We start from the raw sequence: 24,778 nt of genomic DNA on the forward strand, positions 1-24,778 counted from the left end.
ATTACAAATATAACATACATACATAACATAAACAGCCTGTATGCGTCCCATTGCACTGCTGGGCATTGGCCTACCTCAATCAACCGGAGGGAGTTTGGAGCATACTCCACCACGCTGCTCCACTGTGGGTTGGTGGAGTTATTTGGGCTAGTAGCTCGGGACCAACGGCTTAGCGTGCCTTCTGAAGCACGGAATCACCTTACTTTTTCGGACAATCAGGTGATGGCAATGTCCTTACCAAACAAAGGACAGTCTCACAAAGTGATTTCGACAATGTCCCCATCGGGAAACCCCCTATCGAACCACGGAGGCTGTTACAAAAGTATTACAATCCCGTCGATATTTATCATGTTAGAAAGAAAACAAAAAGGTTATAAAACAATCGTAGATATATTTATGTATTGTCAAAACTATGAAATAAGTACACGACATGAATGTAGTATTTGCTTACAACTAAGTATCTGGTGATTATCTTGCCAGTTTACAAAGATATTTCAGATCAACGAGTAACTTCACAAAAGATAAAACTACATTGAACAAACCAGCACCTGTTTCTGTTAAAAAATAAACATGTAAGTACTAATTAATATCTATAAATTTCTACACACTTTCAAACAACAATTCACAAAACTTACTAAATTAAATAAATAACTTATATGAATAGTATAGGTAATTGATGAAAAATGTGTTGCGAATATCACAGTATTTAACAACTTAAAACTAATTATTAATGTACGCATATAATAAGGTGTTATAGTCACGTCCATTTAATTTGATGTTCATGAAAGTCTACAAATGAACGAACGGCGATTCAATGATGAAAATACTACGTCACAACGACTTTATTGCCTTAATGATTTGCCGATTATCTATGAAGATATCTTATTTAACGTAGCACGATTAGAATGACAGCAGGACAGAGATATAGTACATCACCCAGCGCGAAAGGGATGAGAGATATGTCTCGCACTAAAATAGCGAAAGAGACGAGACATAATGTCACTCTTATTACGTTAAATAGAGTAAAAATGCAGACTCCAGAATAAGTAGGTATGTCACTTGAGATTTTTATTTTTGTTAGTCTTAGACTTTAGGAACTTCTTGAAAAGTCAGTACTGAATTCATTTACAATAGTCTTTTTGATGATTTAATTGTGCATTTACAGCAATGGACAATTCCAACAAAACGTTTAGGTACTTTCCGACATTAAGAATATTCATATATCGTCCCCTTATTGAGAAAACCAGAGAAGCGCCTTTTTGAAATATCACATTATGATGTAATATTCTTCGACAAAACCTCTATTTCTTTCAATTTATTTCAATCAATAACTGAGACCACAATTCTTTACCTGAATTGAACTAGCTTGTCTATTGTGAGGTTTGTTGTCAAAAATCACATCGCGCTTATGTGGTTTTAACTCGATATGTGGATATGTTCTGTCTACTTCCAATTACGTATTAAAGTTTATTAGTACATGCCATACTTTCTGTAAAGCCCATTTCTATTTGAGCTTGATTTATGTTATCTATGTGTGCATCATTGTTGAATGGGTTGTCTTTCTTAGCCTTCGCGTCTTCTTCGAAAGCCTTGTTGTCAATGCCGTTCTTTGCTGACTTTTCGTCAACCATACCAACCTTCTCTTTGTCTCCTCCAGCCGCTTTTGAATTTTCGTGTTTCTTGTTTGCTAAGTATAGCCACCTGAAATGAAATTACGTAATTTATTGCTTCATTTCTTCCAATTTAAAAACTTCATAATGGGCTTTTCTCTAATTCTATCTATTGTACCGTCCTGTGTACCTGTATGCACCAACAGCTGAGTATAGGAATACTCTCTTGTGCAAGTCTCATCCGTGGCAATTCGGCATACCTCACAATGTTGTTAGTGGTAAACCATTTCTTGACCACTATTATTTAATTATCATCATAAAATACATAGCCGTAATTTTCTATTAAACCATCGACCTAACCTAACTAAAAATCATTGCTTTTATGCTTAACAAAAATCTTCTTATCCTATTTTCAAGTCTCTAGTCGCTCATAATCTTACAAAAAAATCAACCAAATTGAGAACCTTCTGTTTTGAAGTCGAATAAAAACAGTAGCGGCTGTGGTACTTCCTACTTGTATAGGTACTGTTCTTTTCTTACGTGATTGTGCAAAAAAAATTGTATTGTAGGGTCCATTTTCGAATACCGGAAGTTAATATAATTACCGTAAACGCTATAAACCCAGTTAGAACTTATGTATGTTGTTAAATTACGTTTTACCTTTGATGGGTTTGCTCTTGGCCCGAGACTTGCCCGAAGCCATTGACGAGGCCTAATATGGAGCGAGCTCGCCCAGAAGGTGCCGGTACGTAAGTTCTAACTGGGTATTTGCAAAAAGACAAAAACAAATATGATATTTAAATGCCTTAACGATAATGTTATTGACTTCGACTGTCCTATAGAGAATACTTACAGGAATATGAGAACAGCTGGCACCGTCAGCCCACCTCCTAGAAGGAAGAACGCTCCAGGGAAGCTCTTGATGGTAGCTGTATACACAGTCGTGTACATAGGAGCATATACCAGCGGCATCATCGCTTCGGCCAAGCCGAAAAATGAATTCACTTTTCCTGGAACATATGAAAAAAAAATAGAAATCAGAATCATTTATTCAACGTAATTCATCATCATCATCATCAGCCCATTAACGTCCCCAATGCTGGGGCACGGGCCTTCCCTATGGATGGATAGGGAGATCGGGCCTTAACCGTCACGAGGGCGCAGTGCGGATTGATGGTTATTAACGACTGCTAGTGCAGCCGGGACCAACGGCTTAACGTGCCTTCCGAAGCACGGAGGAGCTAGAGATGAATTTTTTTTTTGTGGGCACCCATCGTATGACCGGCCTTTGCGAAAGTTGCTTGACTTCAACAATCGCAGACCGAGCGCGTTAACCGCTGCGCCACCGAGCTCCTCATAGTACAAACTACATAATAATATTGTTCTATTACTTAGTAACTATCATGGATAAACTTGTTGAAGGTAAATTTTTGAATTTACGTCATTTCGCAAGGTGTTATGGCTGAGGAGAAGAAATGACAAGAAACTGCAACAGCAACACATCTTTTAAAAACCAATGAGGGTATACATTACAAGTTATTTAATAACTAGATGAACACATTTAATACCAGACATTTTTATCATTTAGGTTGTCATTAATCTTATAATAAGCTTTTTTACATAAAGTAAGCTTCACATTAGCTTTAAATTTAATTATAATATTTTTATAAATTTTAATATTGTTTGTTAATTGATTTCACTTTTGATGTCTGCGTTCGTTGAAAACTAAACTATAGGTAATTAAAATATAGGAATAGTGTTTTGGTAAATAAAAAACAATATCAAGATTTGATGTCAAATTATTTTTCTTTCGGACGCTATCTAGCGGGTAACGCAACTACCGTGGTCGTTAAACAGATGGCACTACATTCCCGCGCTTTTTTAGCTCCAATTTTTAGTCAAATTTTATTTGGTTTAAAAACCAAATCAATTACATATTTCTTATATGCTGTGTGAGACTTTGTTAGATTAGTAAATATTATGTATGTAAATGACTTACCCAATTCATCTTTGTCAACCAATTTGGACACCATTGACCTCATAGCAATAAAGGATGTTCCATTGAATATTTCAATTAGAGGAGCTGGAAATGAAAAAGTAATATATTTTTAAATATAATTCAAAACTTTAAAAGTTTAAGAGTTTTGTTTTTATGGTTTAAAAAATTATTTTATGTAGTTATTAAACTATTTGATGTTCATTGCGTAGGTAACTAATATCAAGCTGTAAAATATTTCTAATCACACAATTCTGATTACTAAGTAAAGACGGCTCAAAAGACAAACTCGTCAAACGATAATCCGTAGATAGATATACAGTTGTTTTGTCATGTTACCTATGTATATTTGCCATGTTTTTGTAGAAAATGCGTACATAAACCCAGATAAAATCTTGCTTGTGCAAGATATTACTCCGATTATCGCATCGTCAAATTTTAATAGATGACTGAAGACACCAACGGAAAATAATGTTCCTGAAAAGAGACGAAACATGATTAAAAACAAATATTTCATGCTGGTGTAATCATACTGGATTATGAATATTATAGAAACCTTACCAACTAATGAAGTACACATGGCATAAGTAGAGAACATGCTAAAATCCACTTCGTTCCAGTTAAAACGATACCTCGTAAACAGATACATCACAGACATTTCACCTGGAAAGAAACAAAATCATATCAATTATATCAGAATCAGAACCATTTATTCAAAGTAATTATAGAGTTAAAACGACCTCTGTGGTCCAGTGGTTGAGCGTTGGGCTCACGATCCGGAGGTCCCGGGTTCGATTCCCGGTGGGGACATAACACAAAAATTACTTTGTGGTCCCTAGTTTGGTTAGGACATTATTGGCTGATCACCAGATTATCCGTGCTTCGGAAGGCACGTTAAGTCGTTGCGTTGGTCCCGGTTACTACTTGACATGAGCCATGTCAGGGCCCTTTGGCGGCTCAATAGTAACCCTGACACCAGGGTTGATGAGGTTAGTACTCCACCTCACAACCCACACGATAAAAGAAGAACGTAATTATCATAGATATACTTGTTGAAGGTCAATTTAACATTTTTGAATCTACGTCATATCGCAAGGTGTTATTTATGGCTGAGAAGAAATGACAAGAAACTGCAACAGCAACACATCTTTTAAATCAGTGTAGTATACATTACAAGTTAATAACTATAGAAACACGATACCAGGCATTTTTCTCATTTAGGTAATCATTAATCTTATAATAAGCTTTTTTTTTACATAAAGGTGACCTCATTTTAGCTCTCATGAGCTTTAAATTTATTTACTGATAAATTCAAAATACTGTCTGGTATTTTATTGTAAAAACGTATACACAACCCCAAAAAAGATTAATTTGTAATTATTGTTTTTTTCTGAAATAAAGCTTTATTATTATTATTAATTTAATTTACTTAGATAACGATGACACATTGGGGAACTATTAATATCAATTATATTAATAGTTTCTCAACGTTTCATATCAATGACAATCAATATCAATTATATTAATAGTTCTTCAACGTGCCATCGTTTCATAAAAGCACTCAAAAGTACTACGAAAATTCTGGCCTTTTGTAAATAAACGACACGGCTTTCGACAGAATGACTGACGTAAACGGATCGCAGGAAATGTTGGACGATTGAGCATCGCGTCATATTCAACTCCATTCATTCAATTTGAATGGAGCTCTAACATGAATGGCATCATATTCCAGTGGACTACAAACTGATCTAATCTATCCAAATTATCTACTTTAAATCTGGGACCGTATAAATATTGACAATTCGACGTATTTTATTTAAGACCTGAACACTTAGCAAGTTAGTTATGGAAACTTAGCGCTAACAGAAACCAGTAATAGAAAGTTTAGGCGCAACAAACTTATAAATATGTATGCAGTGACTAAGTCGGCTAAAATAGATAGGCGTATAAGCTTATCAAGAGTTCTATCGAAACTTATAAATTGTCATTTTCCAACTCACTACATAATGCAAGAACATAAAATAATAGCCATGAGTTTAAATACGAACAAAGATGGTTAATGTGCTGTTTTGCGGTGATTCGAAATCTCAAAGCTAGAACTTGATATTCTAGCTGTCAGACTTATCATTCTCCACATACATACATACATACATACGAACATGCCTGTTTCTCGTTGAAGTAGACAGTGACGTAATTCCACTTACCCCGACACTTTCGCCTCTTCCACCTTCCACTCTCATCAAAATCTTCATACATGATCCACTTAACATACATGATGAACTTACAAGCCCTGTACAAGAAATTATCTTGTAAAATTTGTCATTATTACAAGAATGTGTTTATCAAAACTACACATGGAAATTACATGTTACAAGTGTCAATATTTATTTTACAAGTATATTTTACAATCCCCCTACTTTTTTAGATAAACGTAATTTACATGATACTTGTAAGTAAGTAACTTATAGCTTGTGAACGTATAGACTTGTAAGTTTTCACAAATCGTGGTTAGTGTGACAAACTTTACATTAAGAACTTTATCATTGCCTTTCGAGCCAATATAGTTAAGTGACAGTATGATAAGTAATCTGAAGAAGTGTGTGCGGAACGAGTCCGAGAGATACAATTATATAAGCAAATTTTGTATAGGAATTAAGGAGGTGGAATGGGCTAACAGGGCTAACAGCGTTTTGGCTTATCCTACTTCTGAAAAAGCAAAAGCTTTGTATAAAATAGTTAACTGTGCTTTAAGAAGAAGATAGCTTAAGTTCAGGATTTGTTTATGTACACTCACTCATTTGTACTGAGTCTTTCATCGGGGGTAGCATTATCAGTCCCTGATAAAACCCTCTGTACCTAATAATAAAAAGATTTAAAAAAATAAAAATAAGTAATCTCACCATAAATAGGACCAATGACGACACACAGGACCACAATGAGCATGATCACCCGTAGCCGACGGTTGTTGGGGCCACGTTTGAACGCCACCATCAGTGTCTCCTTCACATAGCGCGTGTCGAAGAAGTCTCGCAGCCATTCAAAGCAACCCTCCGTTTTCTTCTGAAATTTTATGTGGAGTTTAGAATTTGGTAATCAACATTTTGTGGAAATAAATGCGGCAAGATCATGGTGGGATAATATTTCGGACATTACAGGCTGATCACCTGATTGTCCGAAAGTAAGAAAATCCCCGGGCTTTGGAAGGGAGGTTAAGCCGTTGGTCTCGGTTACTACTTACTGATGTAAGTAAGTAGTCGTTACATGAGCCATGTTAGGGGCCTTTGGCGGCTCAATAGTAACCCTGACACCAGGATTGATGAGGTTGGTAATCCACCTCTCAACCCATACAAGAGAAGAAGAAACCAGAAACCCACTCTACTCTACAGCGGGTTGGTGGAGGTGTTTTACGGCTAATAGCCGGGACCAACGGCTTAACGTGCCTCCGGTCCTTGGTCCTAGTGGCTAGAGCGTTGGGCTCACGATCAGAAGGTCCCGATGTTGTCATTGTCGAAATCACTTTGTGAGACTGTCCTTTGTTTCGTAAGGACATTATGGCAAGCTAGAATCACCTGATTGTCCGAAAAAATGAGATGATTCCGTGCTTCAGAGGGCGCGCTAATATGTGTAATTAAACCTTGAAAAGTACTGTAAACTTCCATTAACAAGTCATTACTATGTATTGACTAAGGTCAATAACTTAGTAATAACAGTCGGATGTCCTCCCCTACAATTCTCGTTTGCATTACCAGCATATCAATTGCTTACCAAAGGTAGAATTATGTTTGAGGTTACGCTAATAATATTGATGTTGTTTGACCTACACACGAGTCTTGTTGTACCGTTGCCTTCTAAACATGGACGTACACTTGTTTTAGCATTATAATTCACGAGTGGCTTGGTCCGTTAGCTCCTAAAGAGTCTATCATTGAATCAGGAAACATAGATAGGTACAAAGGTTAGAATTCATAACTAATATAAATCACAATCACAATTCATTTAAAAATATAAGTTTCAAAATTAAAATCCGACTACGGAAAAATCACGCTCTTAAAAGTAAGAAACAAGAAAAGTTATAAAATGCCGTGGTAAGTAAACTCTTAGATACGCAGATCAGATATCTATAGATATATATAGGCTATCTGCTAAACATCACTACTTATTCGGAAAAATTTCAGATAATAGAAGAGAATATTTTTCTGTTTCATACCTTTAAGAGCGGGATTTTTCCGTGTCGGGTTTAAGTTTTTAAACTTATATATTTATTTATGTTATTTTGGAGTTTTGTTTATTAAAAACATAAAGTGCTTCCATTAAGCAAGATATGAATTTAGCGTGATATCGCAGCCTATAGCTACCGGACAATTAAAACGCTTCTAATGACACCTTATATGTTAAATTTTGACAAGTGGTTTTTAAGTTAGGTGGGAACTGGCGTACATATACACATACATAGCGGTCAAAGACATAATCCTCCTTTTTGCTTCGCCGCAGTCGGGTGAAAATAACCTTCACGTCGCCGTTGGTCTACCAGAAAGCTCAGATGACGCGTGGGTACTCAGTTAGTTCATCTTGTGATTGATTTACTTCTGACGAGCCTGATTGGGTATTTACGAGTATTTGGGAGTTTACCCATGTTATGTTTCAAATAATCATTAGGCATAGCTTTAACTCTTCCAAAGTGAAACAGTTCCGCAACCGTATAATTTGTTTTCTCGACGTAATCGAAGGATGCTTTCAACAGAGTGTGACTCGAATCTGGGTCAAGTTGACGGCCTTTTGCTGTTATACTCCGATGATCTGTTTTAGCCAATGAACTTGTCTGCCTAACCTGTTATGTAACTAGATTCACGGTCATTTCAACTGTTTCCATTATTTTAATTAATTTTTTGCGACTTATTACAATCAGCCGTAAAAAGGAATATTTTAACTTTTTATCGGAAGTCGTCAATGTTTATCCGCAACACTTTTTGTTGAACTTTTTGTTAAAGTTACCAGAATTTCTTTTAAAGGTGCGTATTGTTTTAATTACGCGCCTTTAGTTTTTTTTCTTAGGAAATAAATGAATGTCGAATTATGTCCAAGGTGACTTACGAAAACCGTTACATTTGATAGGTAAGATCTAGAAATATAATCGATTGCTAAGATCTAAGATCAATGTCGAAAAACTAATTAGTGCAACTAGCAAATAGCATATTGTGGATTTGCTCACTACCTATATCGGATGCGTGTGCGCGGATAAATAAATTCAGTGTCTAACAGATTGGACTTTTTTATCAAAAACCTAAACCATGTAGACTAAAATAACAAATTATATTATACACGTTATTACATGTCTAATATAGGTAATTTAGAGAAATAAAGCTCATTCGGAATTACATACCTAGCTGATAAAATGTCCTCTCTAATAGAAACACGTGTTACCTAATACATTATTCAATTATATTTACTATGAACGATATCATTGTAACAGTTCAATTAAATAATTCATTAAACCGCAACTATCTGTAGTATCAATTCTATCATTGCACATTACAACAATTGTTTCATTCAGTGAATAATATAATGATCAAGTATCTGAGTTCCACGCCATCAAAGACGCGATAGATGCAAATTATATTAGCATCAAAGTCACGACTTTGTGCCTCTATTTATAGAATTAGTAATATAATTAATTACTCACAATATTCAGGTCAGCTCTCTTCACTTCTTTGATCCTGTAGAATCCATAGAAGAAACTGATGATGTACAACGAAGCACTTATCGAAAACACACCATATAAGCCTATTTTATGCACTAATATCCCACTAAGTGCGGCCCCTACTGGGACTCCCACAGAATAGAACAAGTTCACCACTCCTATCCTCAAAGTTCTTTGTTCCTCCGTGGTAACGTCTGCTATGTAGCTGAACACTCCCATAAACATTGTGAACCACCCGCCGGTCAAAGCGGGGAATATAGCTTCAGTCACTGCTGCTACTTCCAGAGGTAGTTGATAGAACAAATAAGTATTAATAATTAGTCCTATACTCGTCAGGAATTCTCCCACTATTGGAAGGAGCATACAAAATTTTCTCTGCCCGACTCTGTCACTGTATGCCCCCAGAAATATTAATATAAAACATGGTAAAAATGATTGGAGCACAGTCTTCCAGCCAGCTACTGAAGCTACCAGCTTCTGCACTTCCTCTTCTTCAGCCGTGAAGTTGGCCGTGTCTCTTCTGGTTAAAGCATCGCACACGTGATGCGGGTATCTTAAATTCACTCGACAAGCTTTTTCCAAGTAAAGGTTTTGTGTCGCTAATGCAGACAGCACGGATGGCATGACATAGCACGCTAGTATGGGCTCCACCGTGATGAGTGAGATCATATGTCTGGATTTCTCAAAAAAGCTTAAGTCATTCCAATTGTCGCCCTCTATAGCTGCATTCGCTTTATTTTGTTCGGTTTCTTTGTCCATTTTATTTTTCCTTAAACTACGCTTATTTATTTTATTTTCTTTTAAGTCGGCGCCTCCATTTTGATTTTTATTAAACTTATTTCCCGTGTCTTTAGTTTCGACAGCCATATCTGCATCACATGAAGTATCTGAAACAAGTTATAAAAATGAGTAATTAAAATATTTAACATGCGCTTTCAAACCTTTTAGGTTTGTATTAATCACTATAATTTAGTTATTGAATACCGATGTTCTATCTGGGTGTTATTATTTCATCGGGTACACAGCCAAAGGAACGGTTATTTCGAGAATTAATTTTTTTCGTGTAATCGACGGACGGACACGTGCTGCCTGCTTTTGTCGTACTTATGATTGGTAAATGTGCTAATACGGCTTATACCGGACGTGGTAATCATTCTATGATTGCTTCTGTACTTAACGTAATCGTAGCGGCAGTGGACAGAATTAACTTTACCTAGACACAATAGCCTTATCGCAGCCGCCATCGCTGTGTCCAACAAAGTCACGGCATACGTGTGTTTCCTTTTTCCACCGTGATGTACGTATTCTAGTGGAATTTTATCTGTTGTCATTATTCATTTTCAGGTCTTTGTATGTGTACAGTGATACGACACGGACATCCAATAAAAGACTAGGCCGACAATAGAATTTAATTTAACGGTTTGGTTCATTGACTACACAGTAAACTTTCCGGTTTATTTAAGAAAATCGAATTTGGTCGTCAAATGCAATTGTTGGAAATCGGTTTCTATTGTCATTTAGATGAATGTCAAAAGGATATAACTCGTCCTAGTAACAGAGACCTTGCAGGCTTGCACACATGCTATTACTATTCCATACTCAACCATCGTGAAATCAATTCGCAACCATGAATAAATTAATTATTTACCCTAACAAGTAGTAACAATACAATTAAAATGTTTGTTTGTTGTTTAATTGACTTCGAAGTAGTGTTACAGTGGTCATAGGACAATTTTATATTATCAAAATATTCTTCTCCTATCGTATGGGTTGTGACGTGGATTACCAACCTCATCAACCCTGGTGTCAGGGTTACTATCTGTAACCCCTCTCTCTCTCTCTGTGTGTGTGTGTGTGTGTAGGGTTGTTGTCTGGTGTTAGGGTTAATATCAAAGTAAGCAATACCTACAAATATAACAACGTTAATAACCAACATGTATTAATTTCGTGACAAAGCACCAGTCACCTCTGTGACTAGTCAGCAATGTCAGCAGATACTTAGCTTTGTTCATTTTCATGTGGTCTATATGAAAGCGATGACACGGAATCATAATGAATTGATAGTGTGATTCCGGCGAGCTAGGAACATGCGGACACCAGCACTGAGGACGCGTGTACAATACGGCTGGCACAAAACCCGCAGCGAGTGTCATCACAACGGCCTCGCGCATCTGATTCCGCGTTCCGAATCAATGTCAAATGATCAGCTAATCAGCGTTTATCTCGTTTTTATTCCGGGGCTCAGCATTACTTAGCAGTTGCTTCTGTATAAAACCGGCCCTGTGAAAGGGTCAGGTTAGCGGACTCTGGAAAAAACTGGATAACATCTAACCTGCAGGTTTTACGCAGAAGCGACTGCTAAATTGGTAGCGCCAATCTGACCTTCCAACCCAAAGGGAAAAGCCATCCCAATAACAGGTTGGGTTTGTAACGATTGTCTATAATAATACTCGTAATATATAGCGTTTCGTTTATTGAAAAGACGTAAAATTTTACATTGAGAATACAGACAACTATAATATATGACCAATTGCTCTAGATATGCTTCGGACCCTGCACTAAGCTCAGCTTGTATCTACTTAGTTACGTACTTAATACGTAAGGTTAAATAGCCGGACCATCAGACGGTTAATCAAGAAACCAAGTTGACTCAGGTCATCATCAATCATCGATCAACTCAATGATCAGTAATTGTCTAATTTCTAAACGGCAAAAAAGGAACCAGTTAGTTAGGCACTGCGTTCAGGATATTCGCAAAGAAACGTGCGTCTATTTGTGTTGGTACTCAGTCTTTATGATTGCAAGACTTCCGGCATGTTCGTTAACGATCTTAAACAGGTACGATCGACTTTGAGTTCAAAGTTCGTTTCATTTAATGAGTTTTTGCAAATACTTTCAGGGTCTACAACATTTTCCTTCTTTGATAATAGTAAAAATTTTGGCCAAATTGTCAATTTGATTCCATGTAACTTTTCTTATCTTTGATTTAAGTATGTTTTTATTTTTTTATCTAATGGTCTACTTCTTTAGGAATGGTTAGAAAGTAAAATAAAATAATATTAAAATAGCGATATTTAGCGATAAAATAATAAAGTCAGGTATCTCCTACACCGTAAGTACTTAAGCAATGAATCCCCCCTCAATGAGTTTATGAAAGTAAACCTTTGTGCCGCACTGTATATTGATAACTTAGCTCGTTTCAGCAGTAATATAAGCGAGGTAATTATTAATCCTTGACGCAAATGCCCGCATTACATGTGACAACATAATCTTATTGATATTTCGCACGCAACTTTTATGCCTATAAATAAGTACCTAGAAATAAGACCGAAAGAAACTAGACTACTCTTAAATAAAAATGAAACAATTAGGTGGGATAAAATAATTACGGTTGCAATTGGCCCTGCAGATACAATTTTTCGATGTTAATTGCTATAATAAAATTGGCTCTATATTTATTTTATACGAGAACAAGGAAGTTTGTAAACCAAATGAAACCAAAAGGTATACCAAACCAGATGCTTCAAAAAATTCCAAAGTGTCTTGACATCAGGAAGTAATGTATCTCACGACAAGTTTCTGATGTTTTCTGATACTATGTTGATAATAACATTGTAATAGCCCTTAATAACCCACTCATGTTCTAAGTACTCACATTAAGTGTATTTTTTGTGCCACGTTATTGCATTTTTTGTTGTATTTCAACATACATTCAATTCAACATCATGAAATTCGTAAGAAACTTTATACATATAAAAACTATTTACAGAAGATGTAAGTGCAAAGGTTTAAAATACACTCAGCCGTTCACTTCGGGCTACAAGTCTAAACCAACTTTGGCCTTGTCACGAATACTAGATTGTCGAGAAATAATACCCAAGCATACTGTGAAATTATTTTATAAAATATAATTTTGCTTCACCGATAAAATCGGCTTAATGACCGCCTTCAAGTATTACATCTTCATCACGTAAAGATATTTACGTTTTATTACAAATAATACCATTATTTTGACGTGGTTTCATTGTTTACTTGCCGTTATATTTACTACTTTGCCAATAATAAATGTAGGACAATGGCTAAAGGTATACCTAGCTCAGAAAAAGGAAATATTCTGAAAGGATAGTGGCTGCCCTAGGGCGGTGCGAACTGTGCGATCGCACCTGGCGCCGTTTTAAAGGGGGCACCAAAAACAGCCAAGACGGGACCGACCTGGTTGGCAGCCCTGAATCTACAGGGGAGTAACTGGATTTGGGCACACCTGCCCTGTGAATTAGACCTCCAGTGGCCGTAAACGAGATTTTTAAAAGATTTAATTAGTTATATTTCGATGGCCGTAAACTAATCGAAAAAAAAAACATATATTGAGGGGCGCCGCACCACTGTGAGGTCTCGCACCACCTAAATATTTTGCTAGGTTCGCCACTGTGAAAGGATAGCTGATAACGTGGGCCAACGATCGCATTGGTGAAGGGAAAGTTGACGATGATCGTGCTTTGACTAGGGCTGAATAGACGGACATTATTGAGCTAGTTACCAGAATAATTTATCGACTGCCTGTATTTCGTGTACTATAAGATTCATGTATGTAAATTCCAAGTCTAATCCATCCAAAAATCCTAGCTAGAACACCGTCTGTTCTTCAGTAGACTTAGTTCGGAATTGAATTACTGGTGCTAAATTGCAATAATGCACAAAAAATTACAATTCAACTTAGACTTTCTTTAACTTTAGTTAATTTTACAGAGTATCCAGCATGTTATCAGTTACGCTGTTCCATTATGGCATAATATTTAATAGAAATCAACAAGGAGAAAAATTATTTTGACTTATTTTTATTGAAACCTTGTATTTAAAAATAGGTATAGGTAGGCATTTGTATTTCATTTCAAAATCAAAGTTTCAGTCAAAGGACTTACTGGGATATTATATTTTTCAGTATTTTCGCCGAACCTGTTTAAAACGTTGCACAAAATAATCAAGTTATATTTATCGATCGTATGCTAATTATGGGATTTTTTAAAATATTGTAAAAAGTGTAGATTTATTTTTCACGTTCGCACATTGTTAAACAGTAGGTATAACGGGTTATATTACCATAAAATTAATCACGAATAAGTATGTATATATAATGTTTGCTGGCCTTTATTGGTCCGACAGTACCGACTATCAAATGTAATGTTGGCAAAATACCTAAGAAGAACATTTTTATAGATGCCTATAATGCTCAAGGACGTAGGCATACGCCTTTGTCCTTTGGGGTAGGCAGAAACCGCAGTATTCCACTTACTACGATCCTGACACACCACTATGTACATTTCTAATAACAACCCCTATTGGGGAAAATACCACAAACTAACAAAGTCATATCAAACTACTAACCACTCCTGATCAATTTGTCACCAGTACTGATTGGTGATACTGTCACTAATCTCTTAAGTATTACTCCGACCCATAATAATAATATAATGTCAATCATGTTAAACACAACCTAATTAAACACGACATTTTAGTGTTTCAGTCTGTGCATAATACTTTTTCTTTGTTGTGTAACACAGTCCATAAAATAGTATTTAATACCTGTTGTTATGAAATGTAGGCCAAAATTAACAAATAGATCTTTTAGAAGTTTCAGACGTATATTTGTTATTGTTCAGTTCAAATGCGGGCCTCAATCAATACATAATATTATTGTCATTGTAAAGACAAAGAACAATGTTTCAATAATATCTTCGTCGATCGACCTCGTGTTTTACGTTTGGGAGTTTGGTGTTAGAGACAGTTTCGATCTAGAAGTTTGTAATCATAGTAGTTTGTAGGCGTAGTTCGTGCTCCATAAATATGTCGTACGTATTACTATGCCTTAAGCATGCACTTTTTTTTAACTTAGATTTGCCGCAGATGTCATTATCTACTTGGCCGGTACTACGTTTAAGACAACAGGCCTGAGGGTGCCCAGTTGGGCGAACCTCGGATCAGGGCATCGTCTGAGAGGAAAAAATATTTGAAAGAATTAATCGGCCCTAGTGGGTCGATAGCGATAAGCGCTGAATGAGGGAAATCGTCGACCACACTGGCGGGGTCGGTATCGGGGTCCTGAAGTGTTGGTGTCGCGAGCTGATTGGCCGCCTCTATGGCTAGAGGAATCGGGTCGTCGGGATCGTATATTACGTCCTTCAGACGCCGACTACGACTACTTTTCAATACCGTCCCTAAGCGGGTATTTGGAAGCCGCAACTACCAGGGGATTCGGGTGGTGCGGAGCCGAATCGAAAAACGTTTTGAAGCTAATTTGAGCCATTGGGCAATGGTTGGCAGACGACGGTCAATGTGCATATTTTCATTGCAAAGGAACCACGGAGCTCACGTGGCTTTCCGTAAACACGAATTGAGCCTCTACAGAGAACCCTAGACAATCTAAATATTTTTTAAACAATCATTTAACCCTAGAACCACAAAACAATATAAATTAAATTGTATAACATTTTGTTGAGGTACATATACAAGTCAGCATTATGTATAATCAAATGTGTATGGTACCTACCCAAGAAAAACAATATTCCTCACGTTTTTATCACAACGTTATTCATAGGTGTAAAAAACTTCTTAACAATTAATTCGACGTGATGGCATTCGTAACACGTGTAGTGAAAATTATCATGTTTTCAAACAGTAATTAGGTATAGGGCTTTAAGTTGAATGTACGAGAAGGGAATTTTGCAAAGCCATTGTTCTGCTCGCTATTGCCCTTAATTGCTACGACCAATTTACTGAGATTTTCTCTACTATTCGCAGGCAAAATGTGCATTTCGGTCAAAAACAGGAGATTTTGAATGTTGTTTGATTATCTTCCCAAGAGTGGTGAGCATTACCATAATACCCAAATTAATGGAGCGAAATCATGTAACTATAGTAATTTATACGTACATTGTCATCCCGGAAACCGCGTGATCATTGTGTTACGACTGTGATCCAAACATTAATTCAAACTCATAAAGTTGAATTACTGAATTCGACTGGGTTTATTTATGGGTTTATTCTGGGATTATTGAAACCACTGAGTTTAAAGCCCAAACTGGGTTTCAAACCCGTGACACTGCGATGTAAATCATGTCACGCGTTCTCCGAACAGAGCTGTCACGTTTCATAATCCTGCAATAGGCTAGTTTCCAACTAGTCAAATCAGTTACTTTTTACTAAACGTCGAAAGACGAAATTAATTTGTATGAAAAAGTAACCTGTGACGTCATAGACAAATGTAATAAAATGTAGCACTTATTATTACACTTTTCTTTATTAAAATACATAAATAAAATAAATAGAAAAAGAGAACGTTTTTTGTCACTTGGTACCTACCAACTGTCTTAGTTTAGTAATAATAATTTCATAATTTATCTTTTATTTCGGAAACTACCCAATTCTGTAAAATAATCGTAGGTATGTATATTTTCATCCGTTACATGATTAGGTTCTATTTTAAAAGGTGTTTTTTTTTTCTCAAGGCTAGTTAATGTACCCACATATCCACTATACGTAATATGTACTTTTAATAAGTACCTACCTATAATTATTTTAGTGTCAGTCATGTATAACTTATTAAAGGCAATTGATCGTGATTGAAACATTAATTAATTTGAGCGACTGAAATATCAATTGTACCATCGACTTCCGTGTTCGTTTGTAAGACTAGACGTTATTAGGTGGTTAGTGTTACATAGTGTTAATAATTAGAAAATAATTATTTCTGTTGCACAATGAAAACATAATTATGACGTCAAGCGCTGCGAGAGGTTTGCCTACCTCAAAACGGGATACTGTGTGTGGCTAAGATGGCCATAAGATAACACGTTTCCGCATAAAGCAATAATAAAATATAATGTAATGGGTGAATAGGCATTTTCTGGGTAAGCTCGTTCCAACGTCGATCTCTTCTTCTCCTCGTGGAAGAACGAAGTCAAGAGCAAACCCATTACAATAAAAAAAAGCTTTTACTATTTATCCTCAAACCACTTCGCTACGATTATGCTGTTAAGGTAATTAGATATTAATGTTTTAAAAGTATGATACTATTAGAGTTGTTGTAGGAATTTTGCTATAGTAAGTGCATTTATATTCAACGAGTCAAGGGTATCGTTAAAAGGTGATACCCAATTTCCCCATTTTTTGTCACTTTGCGCTACAAAGTTCAAGGAAAATCTCAGAGATTGTAAACCTCAATCGCTAACTTGTGTTTGAAAATTCATACGTATTTTACATTTCAGTGGGTAATTGAGGCGATTACTTGATAATATGTTAAGTTGGGCAACAATGGAATGACATGAGCGAGGTCACTAGAGAGATCATTATACAAGAGATACCATCGCATTTATGATGATACAGGCCAGCGCAGTAGATGGTGGTAGAACAATAAATACCTACCATTTGAGCCATTTAGATGCAACTGAAGTCAGTATAAAACATAAACAGCATCGTTTAAGGTTTACGCGGTTATCATCATAACTAAAACACATAGTACCGGGTTCTTTGTTGTTGTCATGGCACTTTCAACAGTGTTGAAATATCGGGAGTCTCATATCCCTGACTAACGCGGTAAGAACCCGGTATTATGTGTTTTAATTATAAACAGCATCTACATATACGTCCCACTGTTGGGCACACACCTCCCTTCAATCAACTGGAGTGCGGTGATAATTATGTAGCAAAAGCAAGACGTATAAGCACTCCCAATATCAACTTCAAAAGCACCGCGTATATTCTACCATGCTGCTATTCTAAGCGTTAACGAAGAAACATTGATAACCCCCCACAGATTCCGTTAATAAAATATCGCTAGGATGTCCACTTCGATAAATGCTTGATATCCAGATCAAAGACAATTTTCATATCTTGGTCTTATCGATGATAGAGGTACCTACTTGACTCCCACACCACAGAGGTTATAAAGGCTAGAATGATGACTGCAAATGAATCACAACAACAAAGTATTTTTATGACAAAAAATGTTTATGAAAAGGAGATTACCATAATTACAAGTCTAAGTGAAGAAGCTGGTACCTTCTTTTAGAGAAAAATACGTGGCTCGTGTATCGTAAACTGCATTCTGAAAAGTAATTCCCTTATCAACAGGGGCAGAGGTAGTTGTGGAGCTTAAATTCACCACCACGGTTTGATAAGGAATTTCAATTCATGTTTGTCAGTTACGTTCATGTAAAATCGGTTACGCAAGGGTTTCTGTATCTTTCATTTAATTGGCAATGATTTTATTTCGTTCACGTTTACAAAACAATGATTAAGTGTTTGCCTTAAACTTAAACTTTATTTTTGTGAAGCATTTTTTTTTGTTGAAAATATTAATCAAACTTTGGAAGCTTATAAATTAAAGAGAACTATTTATTTACCTTAAGCTCAAACAACACATGCTAAACTTCAGCATCTTTGAAAGATATCGCAAAACACACCGATGAATGACATTGGCACTTATCATCAAAAAATTCGAAAGAACTCACAGGTTTGTTTTGTAAGGATTATCAGAAAACATATTGAAATAAAAAAAAATAAAAGTAATTTTACAGTGGGTTTTTATATTATTATAAATGGGTAATACCCAAAATAGTCAGTCCGTAAGTCTGCGGTTGTATTTAAAAACGTTATAAGCTTTAAAATCAGTGTACATAGTATGTGGTTTTCCTTGTTTTCGGTTAAAAAAATCGGACGAATCCACGTGCTAAAGTAGTCGCTGTTAAAATCAAGTTTGTTAAATAATTGCACACACAAGGTGTCGTACGTAATCCAATCTGTGTGTACATAAACTGGCCAATTGCTAGCCGGACTTGCGTAACTAGTGTTCCGTATTGTGGTAGTATTTAAAATCAAATAGGTAAATGCTGTTCACCTATTGCAAAGATTTTTTTAGGTGTTTTTTTTTTATCTTTGTGCTTAGGTATATTTCAGACTACTTTTTAATCGTAACTCCGTCAAATCTGTAACTAAAAAAACTACCCCACGTCCCTAGTCGTCGCATATGTCGCAAATTTCATCTAAATTGGTCCAGTACGTCAGGCGCATCTAATGAGTTCTCATAGGTGTATGGTTGTTAAATTTCGACACGGAACACTAAAAACCTACAAACTGTAACCCTGTCACAATAAAGAGGTCACAAAGCGGTTTGGTGAATTGAGGATAATAAATAATATCAATATGTATCGAATTTATCAGTCTCATCTCGCAACTCTTTCTAGGTCATTCACTTCGAGAATATAGATATTATTTTAATCTATTGTCATACTTATGACAATTGAGGACAGATAGTTCAGTTTTGGTAGTAGCCTGTGTACCTACCTACTGGGTGAAGTGTACCATATACATGGGTCTAACGTTTTAACTCTCAGTTTTGTGATCCACAACATATTATTATTTATTTATATTATATGCATATTATTTATATTTACAACATATTATTTATGAAAATCAGCGTTGTGGCACTCCCTCAATGTCGGAGTGTCACAACATATTGCGGAGCTGACGTCCCTTTTTAGAAATAAGTTTGTAATTACTATGTTCACTCCTACTGTTATACCAATACTTATATCTAAAATAAATGATTTCTATTCTATTTATATTATTATATGCACATTAATTAAATGATCTTTCCTTAGCGAAGTATATCAGGATCGAAGTAAATGAAGTTCCATTGCCTCTGTTTACCCTGATGGTAAATAGGTGTGAGTTCATGTGTGTATGTATGTATGTGTGTATCTTTTCTTAGAGATACGTACCTAGTCTAGATTTGGCTGTGTAATAAAAAAGTCAATTTGAGTTTTAAAGTTTTCGTTCAAAGTTTTAAATTCAAATCTAGATTTGTATTTAAAACAAGTCATATTAAAATTAACAGCTAAAATACAGGGAACAGAACAGTTAGTGACATCGCAACGAAAACTTTCAGGGATGATTAAAACCATGATTCTGAGTTGATATCAAGTGGAATTCTCCGTCGCAAAAGTATAAAATTGAAAAATAATATAAAAGAATATTCATGAATTTTTCAAAATTAATTTCTAGGTAACGTTGTACATGCTATTTATAAGCGTTTAACAAACTGGCACTAACACTGTTAAACCCTCGTATTTGCCTCCAACCAAAGACGCTGTAGATTTTTGTACGTATCCAACTAGTAGGTAGGTCAAATAAAGTACCAATCTAATAGAATATTTTTAGCTCATGTTCATTCTTTAGAACTCATTCAATTCCGATCATTAACGCTTCAACCTACACTAATCGTCGATCCAATTAGCTTGAGGTTGAGAGCAATTACAGTGTATCTTGATCTTATAAGCTCTAGGTCTTCTTCTATCGTGTGGGTTGTGAATTTGTGAGGTGGAGTACCAACCTCATCAACCCTGGTGTCAGGGTTACTATTGAGCGTCCAAAGTCCCCTGACATGGCTCAAGCTCTAGGTAAATGATACTAACTGCGTCAAAACAAACAATAGCTTCAACAATTATTATATCGAACGTAGGTTAGATAAATTATTATTTTATATCATTTAGAAAAAATATATAACATGTAACTTGCACTGAGTCTGAGAAAACGTGAAGCACGTTCAAGGATAAAAGTTTATTTCTATCATATTTTTAATTAACGATGAAGACCCGAAAAAGTCAAGGCAAAGTGAATAGCACTTCACATGTCACGGTCAAACAACTTATGAATTTATTTGCATTATATAACTTAGATATAATAAGTTATAACGCGCAAAAGAAGAAATATAGTATATCATGTCCATAATTATGCATGGCGTTAAGCTGTGAAATGTACCACATATTGTTGGAAGGTAGTATTATTAGGTTGTATTGTTACACGATAGGTTACGTACAACGAAATTATTATAATAAATTTTACAAACAACCTACAACACTTTAAACTCTCTCCTGAGTCAATTCATTAACTGTCAAAGGCGAAACTAAATATCAATATGAATATAAATACATAATATTTTAATCTAGGATAAAAATTAGTAATAAATTTATTTATTTTTTTGAACCATGATGATATGAATAGTTGTATCTACCTTGTAGGTACATTACCTTATTGTAGACTTGATGCATCGATATAGGTACTACTAGTAGTAATCTAAACTATGTTCTTGGATAGTTTGGTATTCAAGAGCTTGACATAATACTTAATTGGGACATTATTATGTCAAGTAGAAATATTACTTATATTTATTTTAAATAAAATTATAACCCGTCGTTACGATAAGGGCTAAAGTTATATGAGAAATTATAATCACTAAACTTGGCCATAATGGGCGATAAGCTGATAACTTGTCACCATAGGTACGGTCCATTTATATACCACCTTAGGTACAGATTACTTAATAGTTACTACGTATTCGTATCGAGAGACGGTAACTGATTTGACCACTTAAGGCTTAGCTCGCTATTACGGATTACGTACGGGCTTGACTTTATGTAAGCGCAGAACTTAGGAACAACACTTTGCTAAGGCTGTGCATTCTTTTGTTTTTGATTTTGCTGTATTTGATGTCGTGACTTGTGGAATCATTGGAAAAATAATACTAGGTAAACATAGGCAGTAATATATAGGTTTTCTTGATAATTAAAATATGACCTCCCTAATTAGAGCTTTTGCGCCGAATGGCAGTATCGAATTCGTGATGAAACTAGTAAAATTTAAGTTTATATTGCGTTAAGTGTAGATTGGTATGGCGTAAACAATTTTGTAAGTCCAAATTGCTGCTGACTTAATAAAAAACATATCTACAGTATTCTTTCGCAACTTTCACATACACGACGCAAGGATTCAAATAAAAGTAACCAATAATACATCGTCAAAAAAAATAATAGATTGAAGTCTCCATTACTTTCTTTTGTTTACTTTTTATAGTAAACAGATATGTTCATTATATTCCAATATACCTACAGTAATGAGACCTAGGTACACCTCAAGACTAAATTCTCATGGAAATAAGCAATAAATGCCTTCTTGATTTCCTAGTTTTTCAATTATATTCAATCTTATATATGTTATACTAGATGTTTTTGTTTTGTTCGCTTCACTGAACTTATTCAAGCAGTTGAGCTTTAGAAAAAGATAAGCATGACCATAACTACGTGTTTTAGACTTTCAAGTAAGTAAGCTAAATGCTTGTTAAAATTGTGCATTTTGTTCAGAAGTTGTTTGCAATAATCTGGTATGTTATATTGGTAATAGCCTGACTTTTTTCTTTAAGTCTCATAAATTGATAGCACTATAATTGTGTAAAATCTAAATAAGCGCAAGCGTGATTGTGAAGTTTCAAGAATATTATTTTTTATTATTTTTTTATAAAAAACATAGAAAACGTTCAGCTGCTTGTCTTCCCGGGCATGTCGTAAAAACCGACAGAGGGATTGTGTCATCTAACATGATGGACTAATGTCATGGGCGATAGGCTGATCCCTTATCACCATAAGGTACATCATATCCAGCTTACGACATCGTATCAACAGTGGCTGCAAGTTGTCTTTGATTACTTGTGGCTCTGCCCACCCCATTAGGGATTACGGGCGTGAGTTTATGTATGTATGTATGTATTTTTTAATAATTTTAAATACCTACTTAATTAGACAAGTCCAGGTCACTGCTTATAGTGACCGGGGATAACAGTAATAACATACGAGCAATTAGACGTCGGCAGGCAGTTCATCCCTATGTTGTGGATATAGGTAAGTACCACCAATCCGCACTAAAAGTTTTGCCTCTTCCTTTTTGATGCAAACGCAAAAGACTGGAAATGGAAGAACTGTCTGCTGTCGTTTGTTTTTCCAACTCGTTATAATCTGGGAGTCTTCAAGGCTAGAGTGAATAGGCATTTACTAGGTAAGCGTGATCCACCCTAGATCACATCGTCACTTACCATCAGGTGAGATTGTGGTCAAACGCTAAACTATATTACTTATTTAAAAATAAAAATTGGTAATTAATTGGTATTCTAAAATAAGACTATTATTAATTTATTTTTTATCTACTTACCTTGTATTTTGTGTAAAACGTATTACTATTGGTAACTACATGACATAGGTACTTAACAGAGAGGTCAAAATATATAATTCAATATGACTTTTATTAACTGTCTGTTACAGTACTTACCTTGTGACACTAATTTGTTTGTATGTAGCCATACGAAGATTAATGTTACCAATGAATTGTAAATACCTACAATGTATGTCGATGGAATTTCCCATAAATATAGACGACTGTTTACCATTGTCAAAGCACGAAGTAATTGTACCTACTTATTTACTGAAATACTTACTAACAATGTTTATCCAACTGCGGTATGTCTAGACTTTATGAAACTTGTTAAGTTTTATTTATCTATATAATAAGTATTTCAGTCGAATATTATCTAATTATGTGTGCTTGAATATTGATTATAGACGTCACATTTCTCGCGACTTTAAGCTCACCAATAATAAACTACATTAATATTTCTTACAAACTCACCTTATTCTTATAAAATTCTACTCACAACCAAGCTATCACTTCACTGTTTCCTTTATAATAGCACCAATTGCTTTATAATTTCTGTAAGAGAGCCAGTCAATTCGAATTCATTTTCGAATGTAACATCGGATTTGAATTGTCGTTCTTATTTTGAAAGTGCGCGGTCGGCGCGAGCGTAGGTTTTGCGCGTTCGACGCAAGCGCTTACAGTGAGTGGATTGCAGTTAGTTCGCACCGCACTCTTAACCACGGCGAGTCGGTTCAGGGCGGATGTCCATACTCTACAGTACGCTGCTCTAGACGAGCTGTTGTTGTCGATGGCCCGGCTAATGTGTGATTGTTTGAATTTCTTTTGTCACCGCAAGGTGAAATGATTATCGCGCCCATTTTATTCGTGGTTATAGCTGTCATCACGTACCGCTTCCTTTTTAGTTTACTAATAAAGTTTTCCATATTCATGTTACTGACGCGGTATTTTGGACCATTATTATGATCACCTGACATCGTACGGTTCATTTTGTATATCTTAGGACTGCCTATTAAGAGTGGTTATATTATGTCTTTTGATTTTAAGTACTTCTGGCTCAGTCCACCTCATTAGGGATTCGATTATGGACGTGGGCGTTTATGTAAGGTGTGACATTGACGTATAACTTTCAAGCCTGGTTCTTCTATAGTGTGGGCTGCGAAGTGGATGACCAACCTCAGAAGCCCTGGTGTCAGACCCCCTAACATGGCTCATGCATGTAATGACTAACCTATAAACAACTTAAAAAAATGCTAGAAGCCTTTGTTAACTTTGAATAGATATCTAGGTAGTTATTATAATTTATGTTCTTTGTCAGAGATTACCTTTGAAAACATCAAATAAATATAAAGACATTATTACCAGTATATTGCACTTTTACATTCTTATTACTTTTCTCCATATTAGCAGTTGATCAAATAACCATGTAAATACAAGTAA

At 35.5% G+C, this 24,778-nt stretch overlaps 1 protein-coding gene across 1 annotated transcript; it reads right to left on the reverse strand.

Annotated features, from left to right (window-relative positions):
• Positions 1-371: 371 nt before the first annotated feature.
• Positions 372-24,072, reverse strand: LOC126370226 (solute carrier family 46 member 3-like). Its single transcript, XM_050015034.1, has 8 exons — positions 23,813-24,072; positions 9,287-10,191; positions 6,507-6,666; positions 4,168-4,269; positions 3,946-4,083; positions 3,610-3,693; positions 2,464-2,620; positions 372-1,701 (listed from the first exon to the last, which is right to left on the reverse strand). The coding sequence occupies exons 2-8, from the start codon at positions 10,169-10,171 to the stop codon at positions 1,461-1,463; spliced, it is 1,767 nt and encodes a 588-aa protein (XP_049870991.1). The 5' UTR covers positions 10,172-10,191; positions 23,813-24,072; the 3' UTR covers positions 372-1,460.
• Positions 24,073-24,778: the final 706 nt, after the last annotated feature.

Source organism: Pectinophora gossypiella, chromosome 10 (assembly GCF_024362695.1).
Source record: "Pectinophora gossypiella chromosome 10, ilPecGoss1.1, whole genome shotgun sequence".
In the NCBI taxonomy this organism is placed as follows: Eukaryota; Metazoa; Arthropoda; class Insecta; order Lepidoptera; family Gelechiidae; genus Pectinophora; species Pectinophora gossypiella.

Excerpts from the sequence above, each read along its gene's own strand:
- LOC126370226 (XM_050015034.1), bottom strand. The coding sequence starts at position 10,171 with ATGGCTGTCGAAACTAAAGACACGGGAAATAAGTTTAATAAAAATCAA. Across the intron at positions 4,084-4,167 it reads CATGTGTACTTCATTAGTTG|GAACATTATTTTCCGTTGGT; the intron begins GTAAGGTTTCTA and ends GTCTCTTTTCAG. Across the intron at positions 2,621-3,609 it reads GGTTGACAAAGATGAATTGG|GAAAAGTGAATTCATTTTTC; the intron begins GTAAGTCATTTA and ends CATATGTTCCAG.